Source organism: Hypanus sabinus, chromosome 12, assembly GCF_030144855.1.
Source record: "Hypanus sabinus isolate sHypSab1 chromosome 12, sHypSab1.hap1, whole genome shotgun sequence".
Taxonomy (NCBI): Eukaryota; Metazoa; Chordata; class Chondrichthyes; order Myliobatiformes; family Dasyatidae; genus Hypanus; species Hypanus sabinus.
The window spans coordinates 53,235,920-53,259,056 of NC_082717.1; the positions used below are offsets into that span (position 1 = coordinate 53,235,920).

Genomic DNA, 23,137 nt, shown 5'->3' on the forward strand with positions numbered 1-23,137 from the left:
TGCATTCCATCAGGCCCGGGAGATTTATCTACCCTCAGACCATTAAGCTTCCTGAGCACCTTCTTGGTCGTAATTTTCACTGCACGAACTTTACTTCCCTGACACTCTTGAATGTTCAATATACTGCAGACGTCTTCCACTGTGAAGACTGATGCAAAATACGCATTCAGTTCTTCCGCCATCTCTGCATCTCTCATTACAATATCTCCAGCATCATTTTGTATTGGTCCTATATCTACCCTCAATTCTCTTTTACCCTTTATAAATTTAAAAAAAGCTCTTGGTATCTTTATCTTCTTTGATATTAGTCATCAGCTTCCTCTCATAATTCATCTTTTCCTTCTGAATGACCATCTTAGTTTCCTTCTGCAAGTTTTTAAAAGTTCCCCAATCCTCTATCTTCCCACTAGCTCTGGCTTCCTTGTATGCCCTCTCTTTTGCTTTTACTTTGGCTCTGAATTCACTTGTCAGCCATGGTAGTGTCCTTCTTCCCTTTGAAAATTTCTTCTTATTTGGAATATATGTCTTGCACTTCCCTCAGATTCACAGAAACTCCAGCCATTGCTGCTCTGTCTTTCCTGCAAATGTCCCTTTCCAGTCAACTTCAGTTAGTTCCCCTTCCGTACCATTGTAACTTCCTCCATTCCACTGAAATATTGACACATTGCATTTTATTTTTTCCCCGCTCAAATTTGAATGTGAACGCAGTCATATTGTGAACACTGTTGTGAACCCCAAGGGTTCCTTAACATTAAACTCTCTTATCACCTCCGGATCACTGAACATCACAGCGTATCTTCCAGTGGGCTCAACAGCAAGCTGTTCTAAAAAGCCATCCCTTAGACATTCTACAAACTCTCTCTCTCGAGGTCCAGTACTGACCTGGTTTTCCCAATCTACTTTCATATTAAAATTCCCGATTATCATGACATTGCCTTTCTGACACGCCTTTCCCATCTCCTGCTGTAATTTGTAATCCATTTTGCGGTTGCTGTTTGGAGGCCTGTACATAATTGCCATTAGGGTCCTTTTATCCTTGCCATTTCTTAACTCAACCCATAGAGACTCTACACCTTCCAATCCTATGTCATCACTTTCCAATGAGTTAATATTATTTCTTATGCACAGTGTCACACCACCCCCCTTGCCTACTAACCTATCTTTCCAATATACTGTATATCATTGGACATTCAGCTCCCAATGACAGCCAAGTTTCAGAGATGGCCACGACGTCATAATTGCCTATCTGTAGCTGAATTTCAAGATCGTCCATTTTATTCCTTATGCTGTGTGCATTCAAATACAACACTCCCAGTCCAGCATTTGTTGCTTTCTGTTTTAACTGCACCATGCCTCTGTTGCTCTGTAACTCATGCCACTGGCTGTAATTAAGCCTCATCTCCTGCCAATTCTTTCTATAATCTCTGTCGCACACTATCTTTGATTTATTTCCATTGTCCCCTTCCCCAACCTTACCATTCCGGTTCCCATCCCCCTGCCAAGTTTGTTTAAATCCTCCCTATTAAATCTGACCACTAGGATATTGGACCCCTTTGGGTTCAGGTGTAACCCGTCCTTTTTGTACGTCGTACCTCCCCCAGAAGAGGTCCCAATGATCCAAGAATCTAAATCCTTGCCCCCTACACCAGTCTCTCAGCCACACATTAATATGCCAGATCATGCTATTCTTGCACTCGCGAGCACGTGACATAGGCAGCAATCCTGAGATTACTACCCTAGGGGTCCTGCCTTTCAGCTTCTTACCTAACTCCCTGAATTCTCTCTTCAGGACCTCCTGAACATCAGTCTATCAAATCCATATGGTGCCCTTAACACGATTATATCTCTCATAGCTCTGTACCCTGTACTTTTCCAAGGACAGTAAGTAAAATATAATGTGAAAGGCCACTGATTCCAAGTGTTAAGGAGCTGCAATTCAAACAAATCCTTGATTGACACAGTCCCAGTAAACATATGAGAAATGCTAACTGGCATGCTGACATATCTGCCTTTCCTCTTTCCATCTTGCATTGCACTGCAGGAATCCTCTTCAATCCCTTGCTCATCACTACTTGGGCAGGGTGCAAACCCCGGTCATAAAGTTAGGGAGAAGTAGAGCACAGAAACAGGCCCTTTGGCCCATCAAGTCTATGCCAAAACCATTTAAGCTGCCTACTCCCTCCGACCTGCATCAGGACTACAGCCCTCCACATCCCTACTATCCATGTATCTATCCATTTTCACTTAAACGTTGAAATTGAGCTCATGTGCACCACTTGTGCTGGCTGCCCATTCCACACTCACAATCACTTCACTTTCACCCTTAGCCATGACCTGTGGTTGTATTCCCAACAAACTTCAGAGGAAAAAGCATGCTTGCATTTACTTAATCTACACCCCTCATAATTTTGGAGACTACTATCAAATCTCTTCTCACTCTTCTAACCAAAGTCCTAACCTATTCAATCTTTCCTTATAACTCAGGTCCTCCAAACCTGGCAACATCCTCGCAAATTTGTACTCTGTACTCTTTCAACCTTATTTTTTAATCTTTCCTGTAGGTGGGTGATCAAAATTGCACACAATACTCCAAATTAGGCCTCACCAACATATTATATAACTTCAACATATTATAACCATGTAACAACTACAGCATGGAAACAGGCCATCTCCAGCCTTCTAGTCCGTGCCGAACACTTACTATCCCATCTCATGCACACAATACATTGATTTATGAAGGCCAATATACCAAAAACTTTCTTTATGACCCCCTCTATCTGTGACACCATTTTCAACAAATGATGGACCTGTATTTCCAGATCCCTTTTGCTCTGCCAAAGTGCAACAGCTCACACTTGTCTGAACCAAATTTCAACAAGAACTCTCAGACTGGAGATGGGAAGATGTTTCTCACCTACAGCTTTATTTAAAACATTCTTAAATATTCTTGCAATTTTTAAAGGAAGATTTATTTTAATTATAGCTTTTACAATATCGACCAAGCACATAAAATCTTAAAACAATGCCTTTGGCTTGACTGGAGGTAAAGCTCCACACTCAGCTTTCCTATTTTCTAATGTTGTTAAATGATTTTACTAGTTCAACAAGTCAGGAATTATGAAGAATTTGTAACATTAAAGGTGATAGTCAATAATTTCAATGTAACTGAAGATTAAGGGGATATAACTATCAAAAGAACTGTATGAAGGCAGTCCATTATCTGCACTAAGTGTCTCTGCTGATTGTGTTCAATTGTAATCAATTAAAAGAACACAGAAAGGTACACTGGACGAATTCCTCCATCGATAACTATTAGGAACTACAGTTTTATAATACCGTAGTTATATTATTCCTGTTCTAATTATCTCTTTAATTTAAATACTCAATTTGTTACTCAGTTAAATGGTAGTTTGCTTATTATGCGTTTTTAATACTTCCATGAAACTTCAGCTAATTGGAACAGCTGTTAATTAGACCAAAATGTACTGGTCCTGATGTTTCCTAATTAACTAGAATCCACTAAATACAATAAACATTTTCCCAGCAACTCCAATGGCAAATGATTTCTATGAACCTTTTATTGATTAAGCAACAAATGAACCCTTGAAAAATACCTGTCCATAAACTGAAGAACGAAATCTTCAAATTCTGCTGTTGCTGAGCAAAGTTGCTTTTCTACCTAAAACAGAAAAGGGCACCAATATTATTTCAACAGAAACTATAGTATCAATGATTTTCTGATTTCAGTTAAATGAAAATGATGATGCTAATAATTGTCTTTTGCCTCCCAACCTCTTAATTTTCTGTCCAGGTTCTTCTGCATATGAAGAAGCCGACTTTTGCTGAGCTACAGATCCATGCAAGTAGCCCAGCCAAAAGAAAATTCATCAAACCAGAATTGTTAAGAATAACAATAATTTTTTTTTAAACTTTAAAAGTCGTCTCAACCCAACCTGTGAATTTCCATATACCATCACACACAAGAGAAAATTGTAGATGCTGGAAATCCAAGCAATACACATAAAATGTTGGAAAAACTCAGCATAACTCAGCCTCAACAGAGCAAAGGGAAGCACTTTTACTTTCAAATCCTGACTGTCCTCTGTGTACTTTTATTTTTCCAGCATTAAAGTTGAACAAAGATAAATGTAAAATGTTGTCAGATAAAGACAACATCAAAGGAAAAGAATTAACTATGAAGACAGCTCTATAAAAAGCTGGTGTGAACACAATGGTTAGTTTCTTGGCTGAAAGAAACTATTAACTGCTTAAATGCTATAATGTCTATGTTCATTGACTTTATCAGTGCTTTTATTAAATTGCAATTTTAAAGGAGAAAGCTTGTTGTTAAAATTTATTGAACAAACCTACCTCAGAGAGGTCATTTCTCTCTTGCAAAATAGATGAACAGTCAACCAAAGGCACAAGAGTAGAAAACGTGGCTATAAACTGGAAGGTGATCTGCATGGAAATAAGGTATGATACAAGTTCAGTTTACAACACTGAAACCAAAATGCTATCCATGTATTAATATCATACTGAAAATATAGAACATTAATGTGATGAGAGTATAGTATGTATGATACCCAATCGTCAATGAAAAATGTCAACAATTCATCATCCACATCTGGTTAAAATAAAACCACCTTGGTAAATATGTAACTTTACATTTGTTTATTCACAAATCTAAGAACAAAGTATAATATACCATGCATTTGCTAAAATCATTTGGATCCACCCCAGGTAGAGCTCTCATTAATAGAGGAAGCATATGCGTTGGGCCTTCTGGGAACCACCTGCCTCCTGATACCAAGCTGCGAGCAACTCCAATCACACAGCTCAGTGTCGCTGTAAGTTGGTGAGGCTCTGTTAAAGTCTGCAACGCAGGATAGGTTCTAAAAGGTAGGAAATAAATGGAGTATAGTTATTTAAATGCAGCATTTCAAAAATAACACAGATCTTGCAAGTTGTGAACAAATATAACACAAAGAAATAAAGTTGAGTTATCATAACTAAGCACAATGATAAATTTCATCACATTTGAGAGTTTAAGCAAATTTCCAAGATGGAGCAGGTGACCACATGGTTCCTTACATATATAGTTGTAAGAAAAAGTCTGTGAACCCTTTGCAATTACCTGTTTTTTTATCATTAATTATTCATAAAATGTCATCTGATCTTCATTCAAGTCACAATAATAGATAAGCACAATCTGTCTAAACTAATAACACACTAACAATTGTACTTTTCATGTCTTTATTGAACTCATTGCTTAATCACGAATAAGCCCTTCTTGGGCTTCAAGCCAGGTAAGGGTATCGATTATAACCAATGTTTCGGTGACAAGCTCTGCCACGTTCTTCAGGGATGAATAAAGAAGATGGTAGTCTGTCATTGAGATGTCAGTTATAATCAATACCTTTACCTAGTTTGAAGCCCAAAAAGAATTTATTCATCATATAAGCCGGGAAAGCACTAGATCCTTTTACACATTGTTTAATCATTCACGGTACAGGTTGGAAAAAGTTTGTCAGCCTTTGTATTTAATAACTGGTAGAACTTCCTTTAGTAGCAATACCCTCCACCAAACATTTCCTATAGCTACTGACCAGACTTGCACAATGGTAAGGACGAGTTTTAGACCATTCCTCCACAAAAAAAACTGTTTTAGTTCATCAATATTTCTGGGATATCTTGCATGAACAGCCCTCTTCAGGTCATGCCACAGCATCTCAATTGGGCTAAGATCTAGATTCTGACTTGGCCATCACAAAACACAGACTTTCTTCTATTGATGGTTTACTCTGAGTTTTTTTGGAGAGCAGTGGTTTCCTCCAAAGTGCCCTTCCATGAAGACCATTCTTCTTCAGTGTTTTTCTTGTAGTGGACACATGAACAGAGACTTTAGCAGGTTTAAAGATTTCTGCAGGTCTTTTGTTGTTACCCTTTCTCACCTCCTTCAGCTTTGCATGTTGTGCCCTTGGTGCAATCTTTGCAGGACGCCCACTCCTAGCGATATTAGCAACAGTACTGAATTTCCTCCATTTGTAGCCGATTTCTCTTACTGTGGACTGATTAACACGCAGATCTTTCAAAATGCTTTAGTAGCCTTTCCCAGCTTCATACACCTCTACAATTCTTCTAAGACCCTCAGAAAGTTGTTTTGATTAAGGCATGGTGCACATAAACACACCTTCCTGGAGAAGAGCAGGCTCTGTCAGTAACTTGACTTTGTAGTCTTTTTTTTTTAAAAACAGGGTAGAGCACCACTAACCCACAACTCTAATCTCATCTCATTGACTGGAATACTTGACTCCAAATAGCTTTTGTAGAAGGCATTGCCCGAGAGGTTCACATACCTTGAACCTAGACTGTGATTGTTTAAATTAGTGGTCGCCAACCATCGATCGCGATCAACTGGTCAATCTTTGAGACTTTCCCAGTAGATCCCGAAAAAAAATGAAAAATAAATACACAAATACTGTTGAGAGATTGTTTCCGGGTTGCGGGTTTTAGTTCCGTTCTTTCTGCCCAGTGCACATGCGCATAGCTCCCCCACACTACACAGTGTACTTCAGTGATCCCCAACCACCGGGCTGCGAGGAAACAATATAAGTCAGTTGCACCTTTCCTCATTCCCTGTCACAGCCACTGTTGAACATGAACTCACGCGAGGTCATCAGTCGCCTAAACGCAGTGTTCGCCTCGCACGGCCGGTGAGAACCGCCAATGCTACTGGCCCAGAGCGTGGCTGGTAAGAACCACTGATGCTACTGGCCCGGAGCACGGACAGATGGGCACCACCTCTAAACCTGTTTAGCACACCGAATGCTCGTGGGGAACCCAGTGCTAAAATATTCGCAGATGACCTAATTCGGGCTTAAGGTTTCATAAGTAGCAGAGCAGCTACCTTGTTGCGATCTACTGAAAGTCATCCCTCGAGCCACACTTTTATAGGCCGATAGTTCCTATAAGGGGGGGCAGGCGCGGGCCTGTCGCACTCCTCGCCTGGTTGGTCACTCTCTCCGGATTGCGACCTCCACGGCCCCGGCACAGGGACCTCCGGCCCTGACCCTGTCCTCTCACCCCACCCACGACCAGCTGCACCTGGCCAAGGCATCTGATGGCGGGTGGGCGGGAGGCTGGAGTTCGAGCCTGGAGGCTGTCTAACGAGGCAATGAAGCCCTCAAAACCGCTTTGGTACCCTGGGTCCAAGCACTCTGCACTTAAAGACGAACCCGCTGAGTTTTTTCAGCAGAAAAAAGTGAGCAATGCGGGAGAGCAGCTAAATGCCGAGAGCCGCAAAACCTAAACGGCAGAATAGACTGGACAGAAGGAACCTGCTTCAAGTATCGCCGTATTCCCGTTGTGTTTAACACCCCCCTGCCCCCCATTGGCCAGTCCACAAGAATATTGTCAATATTAAACCAGTCCACAGTGCAAAAAAAACGGTGGGTACCCCGGATATTTATGCATTATTTCTACTTCCGGGTTGTGGGGCTTTACTACCGGTCTTTTCTGCCCCAGTGCACATGCCTGTGACTAATCAATCTGGGGTCAATCTCGCCTTTCACTGACACTGAGGTAGGGGATCTTGGGCTTAAAAAGGTTGGTGACCACTAGTTTAAATGATGTACTCAATATTGACGTGAAGTAGTGCAATTGTTTGTGTTATTAGTTCAGGCAGATTGTGTTTGTTTATTATTGTGACTTATAGATGAAACTCAGACCACATTTTATGAATAAGTAATGCAGAAAACCAGGTAGTTGCAAAGGTTTCACAAACTTTTTCTTGCAACTATAACAATATATATATAACTGTCTGAAGCCAGTGTTGCAGGCTTAGATTTTTCTTTAAATATTCTCCTTTAATGACCATTTACAGTATGGCACACCATTCAGTGCACCACACACTGATGTAATGCTTTCAAGATTTTTGAAGACACATTAAAATGGCTGATTAAACACAACCATGTACTAATTCTGAAAATTATTTACTGAAAAACAAATGAACAGTTACAACTGGACACTCTCAATTCAATTAATGCAACTTGTCAGTTTAGTAACACAAAATAATGAATAGACTACACCTCTCATTAGTGGGCTTTATTTCTGGACAAATAATTTGCTACCATCGTCCCACAACTTAATCTTTAAATTTCACAAAAGTTTTCCTTACAAGTTACTGTTTAAAACTTGCCTGCGAGTGAAAGATCCCATCTCTTTTATAGGCCTTTCCTCCTCAAATTGTGTGAGACAAGTACTAGAGCATAGGTTTAGGGTGAAAGGTGAAATACTTAAGGGAAATCTGAGGGGTAACTTCTTCACTCAGAATGCATGGGTGCAGGTAGAAGGGACTAGAAGACCAAATTGGCATAAACTAGATGGGCTGAAGACAGTTTCTGTGCTGTAGTACTCTATCATTATGCTCACAACCAGGCAGCAGCAATTTTGCCAAAATACAGCAATCTGTTTTTAAAGCATAAAATTTAACTACATTCCAAAGTTATTCTATTTACCCCCAAGATAGTTAGACCAGATTTCAAAAAACACTCATGACAGCATCACTTCACTAATTTCCCCAAATGTTATACATTTAACGAAGCCAACAGTAGGAACTAAACATGAAAACCCCAAGCTATTACTTACTTTTCAAGCACTGGGGGGATGACAAGCTCTGGTCGCATCAGAGCAAGATTTTGAAGAGCCTGAGCAGCCTCAAGACTTCCAATTTTACTGAACATAGCAAGCACTACAGGCTGTTTAATGCTTTCCACAAAATCAGTAATGTCTTGTTCTGTCAGTTTGTGGCTGTCTGGTACAGTGTTTAACCATGTTGGCTTTTTATACCGTTCTCTGTGTAGTCTTCTAACAACACTGGTAGGTAGACGTTGTATCAACTTCATCAGTTTCATCTGTTACAAAAAAGGAGCTCATTAATGACCAACAACTGTGGGAAGGATATGATATAGAAGGAAGAGGGCAGGACAGGGGAAAGAGTAATGGAGTGGGAAGAGGGAAAAGGAGGAAATACAAGAGCTGTTAATACACTATGCCAAAAAAGTTTTGATTAAAAATATCCATTGAACTCAAAAATACATCTTTCATTGGGTCAACCAAAAAAATTTAATTAACAAATTGCAATGATGAATACAACCTGGAACTTTATGAACAGAGTTAATGCACATAATGCATTGAATAGCAATTGAATACGTCCATCCCAATATATAATACACAATGAATGTCATTGACTTGTGTAACTCAATTCCATTTTAATTTCTGTATTTTGCCCCTTATAATGTCCTAATACTTGAACATTATAAAGAAGAATTTATAACGTTCTTGAATATTACATATATTAAAAGAACACTGGGAAAATGAGAAAATGAAAGAGCAATTGTTAATTCTGAAACAGAGCTTGTACTTCCAATACCAGCAAAAACAAGTGAAATCTCCTACTTACTGTGCTGAAACTTCATAATTATTGTATCAAAGCTAAACAACTGTGATATGCTATTTAGAATTTAGTTGATCACAGAGGTACAAAACACCAGAAAAACTAAAAATAAAAGATAAATTAATCTAATTTTCAGAGAATTCCAGAATTTCTTGAAATTAATCTACATCAATAAACCTTTTAATCATGGCCTTGTGACGACCCACTTCCTAGCGCACTCGAACCGGCTCACAAATAGCCAGTGTGCAGGCACAAAGGCCAGGTCCACAACAAAGGGAAAAAAGCCTGAGGGGGTTTGTGAGTACGTGTCCCTTGGAGCATCCGCGCCCAGGGAGGGAGGGATGAGGGAGGCTTTAAAGCAAGGCTGTGAAGTTCGAATAAAATCATCTTTAATTGCAGTTTACCGACTCCGTGTCATTATTTTAGCGCTGCGTGTAGCACGCCGCTACAATTGGTGACCCTGACTGTCCAAACGACTTTTGGACCGGAGATGACCGATGCCGCATCTGTTCATGCGGTTTCGTTGAAACTGCCAAGCTTCTGGGCGCTGCCACCTCACCTATGGTTCCAGCAAGCAGAAGCCCAATTCCACGTTCGGCAGATAACCTCGGAAGACACGTTACTACTACGTGGTGAGTTCCCTCGACCAGAACACAGCAGCCCAGGTTGTGGAGTTCGTACAGTCTCCCCCAGCAGACGGCAAGTACACTAAATTCAAAGCCCTGCTCCTAAGGACTTTTGGACTCTCACGGCGTGAGCGAGCTGCCCATTTACTGCACCTGGATGGCTTGGGAGACAGACCTCCTTCGGCTTTAATGAATGAGATGTTGTCTCTGGCCGACGGACACACACCCTGCCTCATGTTTGAGCAGGCATTCCTGGAGCAGCTGCCCGAGGACATACGCCTGCTGCTGTCCAACGCGGATTTCAGCGACCCCCGGACGGTGGCAGCCCGGACGAATTTGCTGTGGAACGCCAAGAAGGTGAGTGGGGCATCCGTCACACAGATCACCAGGCCACGCTCCCAGCAGCAAACCAGTCCAGGCCCAGCCGCAGAGCCCGCTAACCTCAGAGGCAGGGGTGGGGAGACCAACGAACAATGGTGCTTCTACCACCAGCGGTGGGGTGCAGAAGCCCGCCGTTGTTGCCCGCCCTGCCAGTTCCCGGGAAAGGCCAGGGCCAGCCGCTGCTGATGGCTACAGTGGCTGGCCTTCGGGATTGCCTCCTGTATGTGTGGGACCAGCGGTCGGGACGCTGTTTTTTGGTCAACACCGGTGCCGAGATCAGCGTCTTACCTCCGACGAGTTACGACACCTGCAACAGGGCACCGGGTCCCCCCGAGGGCCGTGAACGGCAGCACAGTAAGGACCTATGGCACCCATCAGGTGCAGCTACAGTTCGGCTCCAGCCAGTTCACGTGGGACTTCACACTGGCCGCCGTAGCCCAAACGCTTCTGGGTGCGGATATTTTGCGGACTCACAGCCTACTGGTCGACCTGCCCAGGAAGAGACTGGTAACACACTGAGACCTTTCAGATGTTCTCCCTGGGTGCAGCCCAGTTGCCAGCCCCTCACCTCGACTCCATCAAGCTGTCCGACAACGACTTCACCAGGGTCCTGGCGGATTTCCCATCGGTTCTGGCACCGCAGTTCACGGCAGCCATGCCCCAACACGGCGTACAGCACCACATCCCGGCCCAGGGACCACCCATCCACGCCCGTGCTCGGCTGCTTCCCCCGGACAAGCTCCGACTGTCGAAGGAGTTCAAGAGGATGGAGGAATTGGGGATCATACGGCGGTCCGAGAGCCCATGGGCCTCCCCCTGCACATGGTGCCCAAAGTGACAGGGGGCTGGAGACCATGAGGCGACTACCGCAGGCTGAACGAGGCTACCACACCGGACCGCTACCCTGTGCCACACATTCAGGACTTTGCAGCAAACCTGCACGGCACACGGATCTTCTCCAATGTAGACCTTGTCCGAGGATACCATCAAATCCCGATGCATCCGGAAGACGTTCCCAAAACAGCTCTCATCACCCCGTTTGGCCTTTTCGAGTTCCTCCGCATGCCGTTTGGCCTGAAGAATGCCACACAGACGTTTCAGCGGTTAGTGGACGTGGTGGGATGGGACCTGGACTTCGCGTTCATCTACTTGGATGACATCCTCATAGCCAGTAGCAGTCGTCAGGAGCATCTGTCCCACCTCCGTCAACTCTATGCCCGGCTAAGTGAATACAGTCTAACAATCAACCCGGCCAAATGCCAGTTCGGGCTCGACACCATTGACTTCCTGGGCCACAGGATTACTATAGACAGGGCAACCCCTCTGCCCGCTATGGTAGATGCGGTCCGCCATTTGCTCCAACCCACCACGATCAAAGGCCTTCAGGAATTCGTAGGTATGGTCAATTTCTACCACCGCTTCCTCCCTTCAGCTGCCCGGATCATGCGCCCCCTGGTAGCCCTGATGTCGGGTAAGGGCAAGGACATTACCTGGGATGAGGAGTCCGCCGCCACTTTCATTCAAACGAAGGAAGCCTTGGCGAATGCCGCAATGCTAGTGCACCCCAGAATGGACGTCCCTACCGCCCTCACAGTGGACACATCTAACACGGCAGTCGGTGGGGTACTGGAGCAGCTCATCGCAGGTCGCTGGCAACCCCTGGTGTTTTTCAGCAAACACCTGCGGCCACCCAAGCTCAAATACAGTGCTTTCGACCGGGAACTGTTGGCACTATACCTGGCAATCTGGCATTTCAGGTACTTCTTAGAAGGTAGGCCCTTCACCGTGTTCACGGACCACAAACCGCTTACCTTTACGTTCACGAAGGTGTCCGATCCCTGGTCGTCCTGCCAGCAGCGCCATCTGTCCTACGTCTCTGAATACACGACGGACGTCCGGCACATCTCGGGTAAGGACAATGTCGTGGCGGATGCGCTTTCTCGCCCTAACATTCATGCCCTTTCCCAAGGGGTAGACTTTGAAGCGCTGGCAGAGGCACAGCAGGCAGACGAGGAGATCCCGAGTTACAGACCGCAGTCTCCGGTTTGCAGCTCCAGGACCTCCCAATAGGCCCAGGTGAGAGGGCCCTACTTTGTGACGTCGCCACCGGCCAGCCCCGTCACGTCGTCCCGGCACCTTGTTTTCGACTCCATTCATAACTTGGCGCACCCCTCCATCCGGACAACTGTCCGGATGGTCTCCAGCAGGTTTGTTTGGCACGGACAGCAGGCAGGTCAGTGAATGGGCCAGAACGTGCATGCAATGCCAGACGGCCAAGGTGCAGCGGCACACCAAAGCTCTGCCGCAGCAGTTCCACCCCACTCGCCGGCGTTTCAACCATATTCATGTGGATATCGTGGGCCCCCTGCCAGTGTCGTGCGGAGCGCGGCACCTCCTGACTATCGTGGACCGGTTCACAAGATGGCCTGAGGCGGTCCCGCTCACCAACACCACCTCCGAATCTTGCGCCCGGGCACTGATCGCCACCTGGGTGTCCTGCTTTGGTGTACCGGTCCACATTACCTCCGACAGAGGCGCCCAGTTCACCTCCAGCCTGTGGTCAGCTATGGTCAGCCTTTTGGGGACTCAGCTGCACCACACCACTGCCTACCACCCACAGTCGAACGGACACTGTCACCTAAAGTCGGCTCTCATGGCCCGCCTGCGAGGAGGTAACTGGGCGGACGAGCTGCCCTGGGTCCTACTCAGCATCCGCACGGCGCTCAAAGACGATCTGCACACCTCGTTGGCCGAGTTGGTGTACGGCGCACCCCTGGTCGTCCCTGGAGAGTTCATACCAGCCCCAAGGGGGCAAGAGGAAGAACCCGCAGCAGTCCTGGGCAGACTACGCGAGAGACTTGGTGACCTGGTCCCCATACCCACTTTGCAGCATGGGCAGAACCCGACCTGCGTACCCAAAAACCTGCAGAACTGTAAGTTTGTGTTTGTATGAAGGGGCGGGCATCGGCCACCGCTGTAACGGCCCTACGAGGGGCCGTTTACGGTGCTCCTGAACAATGGGTCCACGTTCGTGCTGGACTTTGGGGGGAGAGAGGAGGTTTTCATGGTGGACCGACTCAAACCGCCCCATGTGGACCTGGCGCAACCGGTCGAGTTTCCAGCACCGCAGCACAGAGGCCGACCTCCCAAACAGGGTCCGGCCCAAACTGTGGACATTGGGGGGTGTATCGCCAGTTCGGGGGGGGGGGGGGGGGGTTATGTGGCGACCCACTTCCTAGCACACTCGAACCGGCTCACAAATAGCCAGTGTGCAGGCACAAAGGCCAGGTCCACAACAAAGGGAAAAAAGCCTGCGGGGGTTTGTGAGTATGTGTCCCTTGGAGCATCCGCGCCCAGGGAGGGTGGGATGAGGGAGGCTTTAAAGCAAGGCTGTGAAGTTCGAATAAAATCATCTTTAATTGCAGTTTACCGACTCCGTGTCGTTATTTTAGCGCTGCGTGTAGCACACCGCTACAGCCTCCTAATATTTTGCTTTTAAGGAAAAGGATAGAATGAAATAAATGAAACCTGGACAAAAGTTACAGTAACCGTCCCTAACTTTCAAGATTTAGGAACAATTAGCAAAATATGTTTTATTCCCTCAGCTTCACTTGTCAAATAACTAGTTCTGGAATACAAGCCTGCGCCATTATAACTTAGCAGGGAACATTGCCTCTCCCCATATCCAGTACAAGCAGCAGTACTGAATAATCATGTAGAATAAATCAATTTGGGTGATGAATGGCTTCTACAACAGTGGAGACATCAGCTCCTCTGTCTGAACATGCTTGTCATTTCCACTGGTGTTGTGCTGCACTGTTATCAAGCCTGAATCTTCATGAAGCTTCATCGTTAGATGGCTGTTTAAGTGCCCATAGCTACTAATGACTGCAGAATCAATCTATTAACTGTGACCTACACTGCTTCTGCTGTTAAATCTACATCTGATCCTATGCTGCATCTTCACCAGGTTGGCAAATCATTTTGAAGCAGAATTCATGCTGTTCCAATTTCCTTGCCACTCTTCATTAAACCGATAATTTAGAAACATTAAGTCAGCACACGCAGAGAAATGCTGATATTAAGAATCTGTTAAAACTGCTTGCAGAAGCACAAACTGCAAATTTGGAACTAGGACCATGGAGTTAAGGTAGCAGGAGTAATACCAAAAAAAAGCACAAATTATTTTCCAAACTCCAAAAGTAGAAAAACTGACTGAAGTTTAGCGTTATTTGATTTACAAGCAATGATCTTACAGGAAAATACCCCAAAATTTAACAGCAGTCTGAAAGATTAAATTTAAAGATGTAAACAAAGCTATGAATAATTTAACCAGATAGAAAAGTCAGGATTTTCCAAACTTCTAGTTACATCCAAGGCATCTATTTTTATTTTGTATACTAAAAAAACCTACAAGGAATATAAACCTAAAGGCGACTCTGTTATGCTCCATGTACTCGTCAGGGCATTCAATACCAAATAATTACAGGCATGGGGCAACATAAATATATCTGTTACATGACTGCAACAATGACTTTTACTAACTGGTTAATGTTCAATTACAAAACAGAAGTACACATATTAAAGCAGGCAATGCTGTCTACTGCTTCTGAAAACATACACATTTGTATCAGAATTAGTTTCAATATCTTAAAAAAAAATTAAAATTTCACATTTTCTATACCTAGTATGCAAATTATTGGTATTTGAAGAGGAAAGAGTTTTAATGCAGAATGTTTAAATGTTAATTATGTAGCAATGAAGTCTTGAACAGTAATTAGACTTCATCTATAGTGCTTCAAGCTCTTTTTACCTTATTGCATAAAAAAATGAGTCAGGAAAGTTCTCTTCCTATTACCAGTTATAGCATTTCAGTGATTGCAACATATCCTGAGTCATGTATCAGAAATAGTTTCCTCATTTACTATGAGCTGGGTGGTACAAGCTGTCCAGAACATTCATTCAAATCAACAAACAACTGAACAGACAACATCTTGCCATCTATAATTGAAGTGTTTTTTTTTTAAAAAATAACAGATGGTACTAAAAATAAAAATGTACTTACCAACCATCTCCCATTATTAGATGGATGATAGAAAGATTCAATACTGTTAAAAAGCCCATTCAGATGCTTCTGTGCAAGCTTACTAGGACCCCCCTATGAAATTAAAATTTTAGATGTTATTTTGAACGTACATTGATGTCATCAAAATAAAAATTGAAATAGAAATCATTTGCAGATAAATATTTCTCACGATATTGTTCGCTGCTTCTATCCTATGCGTCGGCCCCATCTTACAAATGCCAGACATATACAGCCCATACATATGAACAAGTTGTGGGAGTTTGGCAGTATAGATTTGCCAGCTGCTACAAGCATTTTCTGCCATGTTGGAGCTTGGCTTATAGCCACATTTCTAACTTGTGAACTATTTGGGCTACAGAGAGGTCTCAGGAATAGAACCCTATTATAACGTAGAGAGGACTTTTATTGTTGTAACAGAGAGGTTGTTTTTTGTAATTTATTTTTTTTATTGAAGTTTATCATCAAACATTTTCACAAGATGTATTTCAGATACTGTACATAAATCAGCTTCCAGAATCTATTATTATTTATAAAGTATTACCTAATTACTCTAAATGCTGGAGGAACTCAGCAGGTCAAGCAGCATCCAAGGAAATGAACATACAGTCAACATTTCAGGCTGAGAATCTTCTGCCTGAAACGCCCGTTTGTTCACTTCCATGGATGCTGCCTGACCTGCTGAGTTCTTAAAGCATTTTGTCTATGTTGTTTCAGATTTCCAGCACCGGCAGAATTTCTTCTGCATTACTCAATTACTCTATTTTTTTTTCCCGATCTGTTTCTAGTACAAGAATCTCAAATTACTGGCTTCTTTGCCAAGAGGGGAAAAAAAATGAACAGGAAGAACCCCTCTCTACCACCTAATTTTACACACATACTGATAACTTCCTACACTAAAAAATTCAACACACCATGTTCTTGCAACTCCCAATAGATTAACCCTATCAATCTTATTCTCTTTCCCCCATAATCTCACAATTTATTCCTCTCACGTTAACTCCTTCAACTCTTCACCTCTTACTTTGACTATGGAGTTATTTACAATAGCAATTAACCTCATCAGTGCTACACACAAAATGGTAAAGGAACTCAGTAGATCAAGCAGTACCTATAAAGGGAAATAAACAAATCACATTTCAGGCCAAGACCCTTCATCAGGTTTTAAAAAATTAGTTTTGTCAACATAATTTTTTCAAATGGTATAGAGCAGTGCATTTTGAATTTGATACATAAATTTCAAGAGAATTTCTATATAGTCTTCACGCTCTTTTATTTCACACAATTACTGCAGTAGCTTATTAAAACCTAACCTATTCTTGAAATCACTGGTTATTGTGGGACATCATAAACCCACCAACATACTCACCACCTGTCCCATTAAAGATAAAATACAATGTTGGAAATCCTAGCTTTGTATAATTAACAAATATTTCTACTGACAAATGCATTCTCCATCAACTGATTTTTTTATATTTCAGTTCAATAATCAATAACATTGAGTATTTAGAATTTAAATAACATATTTTAGCACAAGAATGAATTTAGATACAAATTTGTTCGCTCATATTTACCGTAAGATAAATAAATAAGACATCCTCTGAATAGCCTAGTGAGATCTACAATTAACAACTAACCAGCATGGATGTGATCCAAACCACCACATGGCCTATTTCATATGCATTTGATAAATATTTGGAAGTTGACACTTGACTGCTTCCTACTGGCAGATTTAAACTTCTCAGAAATCTGGTAAAAATCTGTAAAATAAGAGATAATCAGGAACCAATGCCATATGAAACACATAATTTCACCTTAATGAGTTTTAGCTAGGACACAAAAACATCAAATTAACAACCGTTATATAAAAAAAAGGTGTAACAATACTTTTCTTCTGCTATTTTGAATAACTGATAAAGAAACATACAAACAAAAATCACAATTGATATTTCTGGTGTTTTGAAGCAAACACCACTTTAACAGCCAGCAATGACAAGGCTCTAACTAGTGTCTACCATAATAACTAATGAAACAGAAGGCAATTATGCAGCAAAGATTTAACCTGAAGATCCCAGAAATGTTCCCAATTCATTGCAAATCCGCAGATTGCACATTAATAAAAAAAATCAATAAGGAAGATCAACATGGAAGCCAGTCTTATCTGCCAAGATTTTGTACCAGGTTGGAAGAAGGCTGACAAATGCTTTCCTCATACAAGATTTTAATAGAGGAGAATCAGTGCAAGGCAACTTAGATTTCAGTTAATTATCTGTTCTTAAAAAGTAAAATCTTACCAATAAATTACTCATTTAGAAATACTTTAAAACTCCTAAATTCCATTAACTTGTAAAAATTTTCCTCAAATCATTTCCACATAGACAATATTACAAACAATCTAATGGAAGAAATCAGCAAGTCAAGCATTTTCTGCAGAAGGGAAGGAAATGCTGTGTTTCAGGCTGAAACACTGCAAAAAGATGAAGAGTGAAAAGAGAAGGTAGCTAGTATTAAGAAGAATTGGGAATGGTGACACAGAGACAAGTGTTTGTTAGATCAGGCAATTGGAGCCAGGTGAGAGGAGGGGAAGGTGAGGGTAGAGTCACCTCGGAGAGTGATGAAGCAAGAACACAAAAGCTACCTCTGCTTGAATTTGTTAAGTAAAAAGGCAATAAGGGGATTCTTTAAGGAAGGAGTTTGCAGGTGGAATCAGAAAAGTGTGTTGGAAATCTAATGGGTAAAACGTAAGGGCAGTAAATGGATGAAACCAGGATCTGTAAGTGGGAATCGGTTAACAGCCAAAAATGGAGAACTGGAGCAAACAAAAAAGTAAGGGGTGAAGTAGGAGGCAAGGGTTATCTGGAACTAAAAATGGTTCATACCATTGGGTTGCAGATTTTCCAGGTGGAATCTGAGGCATTGTTCCTCATTTGCATTAGGCCTCACCAGACATTGGAAAAGGCCCAGACTGGTGTGGGAAAGAAGCATTCAACTGGCATGCAACCATGAATTGCTATTGTGGACAGACTGTGGGTGTTCTATAAATCTGTTACCTAGTCTGCGCTTGCTTTCGCTGACATAGAGGCGCTGACATAGACGCCATATCATCAGGAGCACTAAATGCAGTAAACAAGATCAGATGAGATGCATGCAAATCTTTGCCAAATCTGGGAAGAATATTTAGATCTGGAGGAGGTGAAAGAACAGCATTGCAAGGAAAGATCCAGAGATCAGAGAAGAATGAGCTAAACAGGGAGTCACAGAAGAAGTGATCCTTGTGGAAGGCAGAAGAAGTGGGTAGAAGATGCGGCTAGCAGTGGAATTTCACTACAGCTGGCGAAGATAACAAAGGATGATATGCTGGGTGCAGAGGCTGGTTGGGTGATAGGTGAAAAGTAGAGGAACTCGAACTCTCCAAAATTCGGCTCACTGAGTTCCTTCCAGCTGAGTGCTTACTGTTCCTTATTCCAATATCTGAGATCACCTGTGTTTCCTGTACAATACCTTGTTTATTTGAACTTTGATTAAATTTTCTGAAGGTTTTAAGAAACAGCTCAAGGAAAATCATTACTGCAATAAAGGTTACTTTGCTAATTGTCTTTGTCAGCTCCTTGTTCAAGCCCTGCAAACTATTTTGCCTCAAAAACCAATCCATTTCCTAAATTTAATAAACTTAAGCATAGTTTGTCTTCAAAGGTTAAAGCTGGTGGTTTGATTCCACTGTCACATTTTATCCTGAATTTGCAGGCATAGTAACTGGAACCATCCCCCGTAACACCACTGTTTCAGCTGCACAAAATAATGTCCAACAGTAAGCCACAGGAAAACCCTGAAGATTTTTTATTCAATTTTTCGCTGAGGTTTTTGCCAAAAGTACATATGCAGTTTTTACAATCACGTTGCCTGCCAGAACCTCACCAAGGAAGTGACTCAAAACTGATAGACCACAAACAGCTCATCACCACACTTTAAAATAAGAATGCAAGTTACCTTTGGAATGTATTCATCCCAATCAATGTACCCAATGTTCTCTGTAGCCAAACGAGCAAACAGGTTTACCAAGTTCTGTCAATATAACAAACATTTTTGTTTAGGATTTAATGCATTAACCTATGATAAGTCAATTCAATTCAGAATTACTGGATTACTGGAAAATTACAAAAAAACATTGTCCTCTAGAACCCACTTAAAAATAATGGGCACCAAGCTAGAAGGAAAAAATTTTCCAAGAAGGAAAAAATAGGAGGTGCGAACAAAAATTATGATAAAAACTGGGTATTCATCAAGCTTTAAAGGGATGAATGAGACTTCCCCTCTGCCATCTGATTCCTAAATGGTCACTGAACCCATGAACACTACCTCACTTTCTTAAATATATATTATTTGTTTATTTTTAATCTATTCAACATCCGTATACTGTAATTGATTTTATTATTATTATTTTTCTTCTTCTATATTATGTATTGCGCTGCTAAGTTAACAAATTTCATTACACATGCCAGTGATAATAAACCTGATTCTGATTAGTATTCTCATTCAGAGAATGGAGCGCGTGGAATTATAATGTCAGAAGTAAAGGATTACAAAAAAAAAACAAAAAGCTGAAAGAATGCAGATTTCCTAGTGCTTTTTTTAAAAAAAAAAATCAGTCTACAAAATGCTGTATTTATTGAGAGGATGGTATGATGAATAATATTAATACAATTGAGAATTTTGAATTCTGAAGCTTTCAAGTGCCAGGGACCAATGTACATTGGCAAAGACTCTATGTGCCTTGAAGATGATGTGCTACAGGCCAAAAAAAAATTTAGGCGATCAAGATTATGGTGAATGGTAAATGGGAAATGAAATTGCTTTATTACTGTTACATGTACCAAGATACAGTGAAAAGCTTCTCTTGCATATTGTTCATACATATCATTTCGTTACACAGTACACTGAGACAGAATAAGGGAAACCTGCAGAATAAAATGTAAAAGCAACAGAGAAAATGTAATGCAGGTAGACAAAATAGTGCAAAATGATAATGAGGTAGACCGTGAGGTTAAGAGTCTATCTTATCACACTTAGGAACCATTCAATAGTCTTATAACAGTGGGATAAAAGCTGTCCTGGAGCCCGGTGGGGAAAAGAGAGAATGACCAGGGTGAATGGTTCTCTGATTATGCTGCTGCTTTACTGAGGCACCATGTACAGGCAGTCAATGGAGGGGCCTAGTTTCCATGAGATGCTGCACTGTGTCCACAACTCTGCAGTTTCTTACAGTTACAGGCAGAGCAGCTGCCAATACCAAGCAGCAATGCATCCAGTCAGGATGCTTTCTAAGGTGCATTGAAAAAAAATGATTAAGAGTCAACAGGGATATGCCGAATTTCTTTAGACCCTACAGGAAGTAGAAGTGTTGATGGACTTTCTTTTCTATGGCATCTACATGGTTGGACCAAGACATGCTTTTGGTGATGCTCCCTCCTAGGAATTTGAAGTTCTCAAACCTCACAAACTCAATACCATTGATGGAAACAGAAGCATGTGCACCACCTCCTTCCTGAAGTCAATGACCAGCTCATTTGTCTTGATGACACTGAGGGAAAGGTTACTGCCATGACACCATGTACTAAGCCATCTGTCTTCTCTCCATACACTTACTAATTCCCTTCTATTCAAGCCATGCAGAGTATTTCAAGCTAATTGGGAATGGCCATGCTATGCCAGTGAGACTGCCTGATCATTTTGTAGCCCATTATAGTGCGTAAGCCTCAAAATAATGGAAGACTGGTCTGGGATTCGCTTTTGGATCTGTATTATCTCTTGAGCTCTCTGATGGTTTTACAGAGGTCATGTTGCAATTTCTTATAGTCAAGGTCACAGGATTTGAATGCTACAGTGCTAGGCTAAAGAAGGGAGTGGATCCCCCGGTTCAGCCATGATCTCCAATTTGGGAACACATGGATCATCTTTTTTGGTACACCGTCCTCAAGACACTAGGAGATAAAGCCCATGATGGTGGTGACACTCTCAGCTGGCAGCTGAGTGTGAACAAAGACCAATCTACTGACTCAGTTGCTGACAACCTCACCTATTTCCTCAGAGCAGCATTGTACAACTTTCTGTATTGGATCCTCCCATTTAAATTTGTATGCAGAAAGGAGCACAACATGGTGGTAAGATTTACCAAAGGTGGACAAGGATGACTTAGTAGGCATCTCTGATCATTGTATAGCAATGGCCAAGGGTGTTTAGATCCCTGGTGGGACAGGTGGCGTGCTGGTAGTATTTTGGTAACACACTTTTTAAATTGGCCTATTTAAAGTCACCAACAATGATAAAGAGGGTGTCAGGGTGTCCCATGTCAAGGCTGTTGTCCACAGAAAATAGTTCTCTAAGTCCAAGTTTCATGCCCTTTTGTGGTGGGGATTGAGAATTTATCCCAAGAGATCATGAAAATCATCTAGCATAAAGGTTACAAAGGCTTGGACAAGGCTTCAGCAACAAATATGAATTGAACAAAGTCTTAGAGGTAAAAGCATGCATTCCTTGCAATGGAGGATCGACAGATATAAGCTTGCTTTGGGATTCAGTGTAAACAGTAAGGCTCAGATCACAGTAGAGATGTAACCAATTTCAGGCTGTTCCCTACTTATGAACACCCAACTTATAGATACCCCTTCATAGCACAAGCTCCCATAACATTATTAAATTCTGAAGTCATACATTAGTACCATGAAAGCATAGTATTCAAAGTACTAATGTATGACTTATGAATTTAATACATAGAATTCATACATACATAATCATTCCTATAAACATAAGAAGCAGTTTCCTCTTTCTTTACCTTTAATAATATTAATTATTTCTTATTAGTTTTGATGCCATTCATTATAATACTGTGGGAAACATACCTAGTAAATTTTCTACATTTCTACTTACGGAAAAAATTAACTTTGAGATGTCAAAAGATTAAAACTTGTTCATTACCCAGGACAACCTGTGCAGACTAATGAAAGTTGTGAAAAGCAGGTTGAAATTATATGTAGGAGTTTGTGACTAAGCCAAAATTGAATACTCAACATGCCGCAAAAATTGAAATGACTGAGTTGAAGCCAGGTATTGTCAATAAGACCATTGATTCTAAGCAGCATTATCAACCCGAGTCAATTGGAAGAAGCGACTTACCCCTTCCCACTGTGGGAGATTCTGAACTGAGACATAGAGGCCCATAAATTCATCAAACCAAAGCCTGCAGAAATTAAATAAATATGATGCTAAATTCATTAAAGAAAGCATATGATTAATAAGCAAAATAATCAAGGCTCTTCCACAAAATATATTGAGAATGTGAGAATCCATAGTGAATTAACTCCTGTCTTGCTGAATGAGGACTAGAGATAAATCAAAGTCTTCAGATTAAAAAAAGTCTAGAGAATTTGGAACAATTGCATCAAAGTTAGAAAAGGAATTCAGTTGAATATGATATTAGCATCAAAATGATTTTAGTGATTTTCACTCCAGATACAAATTTTCTTCTTTGTAATGGAAAATTGTCAACCTCCCATGAGTAATGACTAACTTTTTAAACACAGCAGGAGGCTACTC

At 41.8% G+C, this 23,137-nt stretch overlaps 1 protein-coding gene across 3 annotated transcripts in view; it reads right to left on the reverse strand.

The window, feature by feature from the left end:
* Positions 1 to 23,137, reverse strand: part of LOC132402877 (proteasome activator complex subunit 4-like) — a 130,775-nt gene that overhangs the window by 78,328 nt on the left and 29,310 nt on the right. For all 3 annotated transcript variants that reach the window (XR_009515117.1, XM_059985925.1, XM_059985924.1), the window contains 8 exons: positions 22,718 to 22,781; positions 19,535 to 19,609; positions 17,185 to 17,307; positions 15,530 to 15,622; positions 8,650 to 8,915; positions 4,709 to 4,895; positions 4,368 to 4,461; positions 3,615 to 3,675 (listed from right to left, as the gene is read on the reverse strand). Coding sequence is in view for 2 of the 3 variants with exons in the window: in XM_059985925.1 (XP_059841908.1) it covers positions 3,615 to 3,675; positions 4,368 to 4,461; positions 4,709 to 4,895; positions 8,650 to 8,915; positions 15,530 to 15,622; positions 17,185 to 17,307; positions 19,535 to 19,609; positions 22,718 to 22,781 (963 nt within the window). In the remaining variant the exon portion in view is untranslated. The remainder of the gene's footprint in view (positions 1 to 3,614; positions 3,676 to 4,367; positions 4,462 to 4,708; positions 4,896 to 8,649; positions 8,916 to 15,529; positions 15,623 to 17,184; positions 17,308 to 19,534; positions 19,610 to 22,717; positions 22,782 to 23,137) is intronic.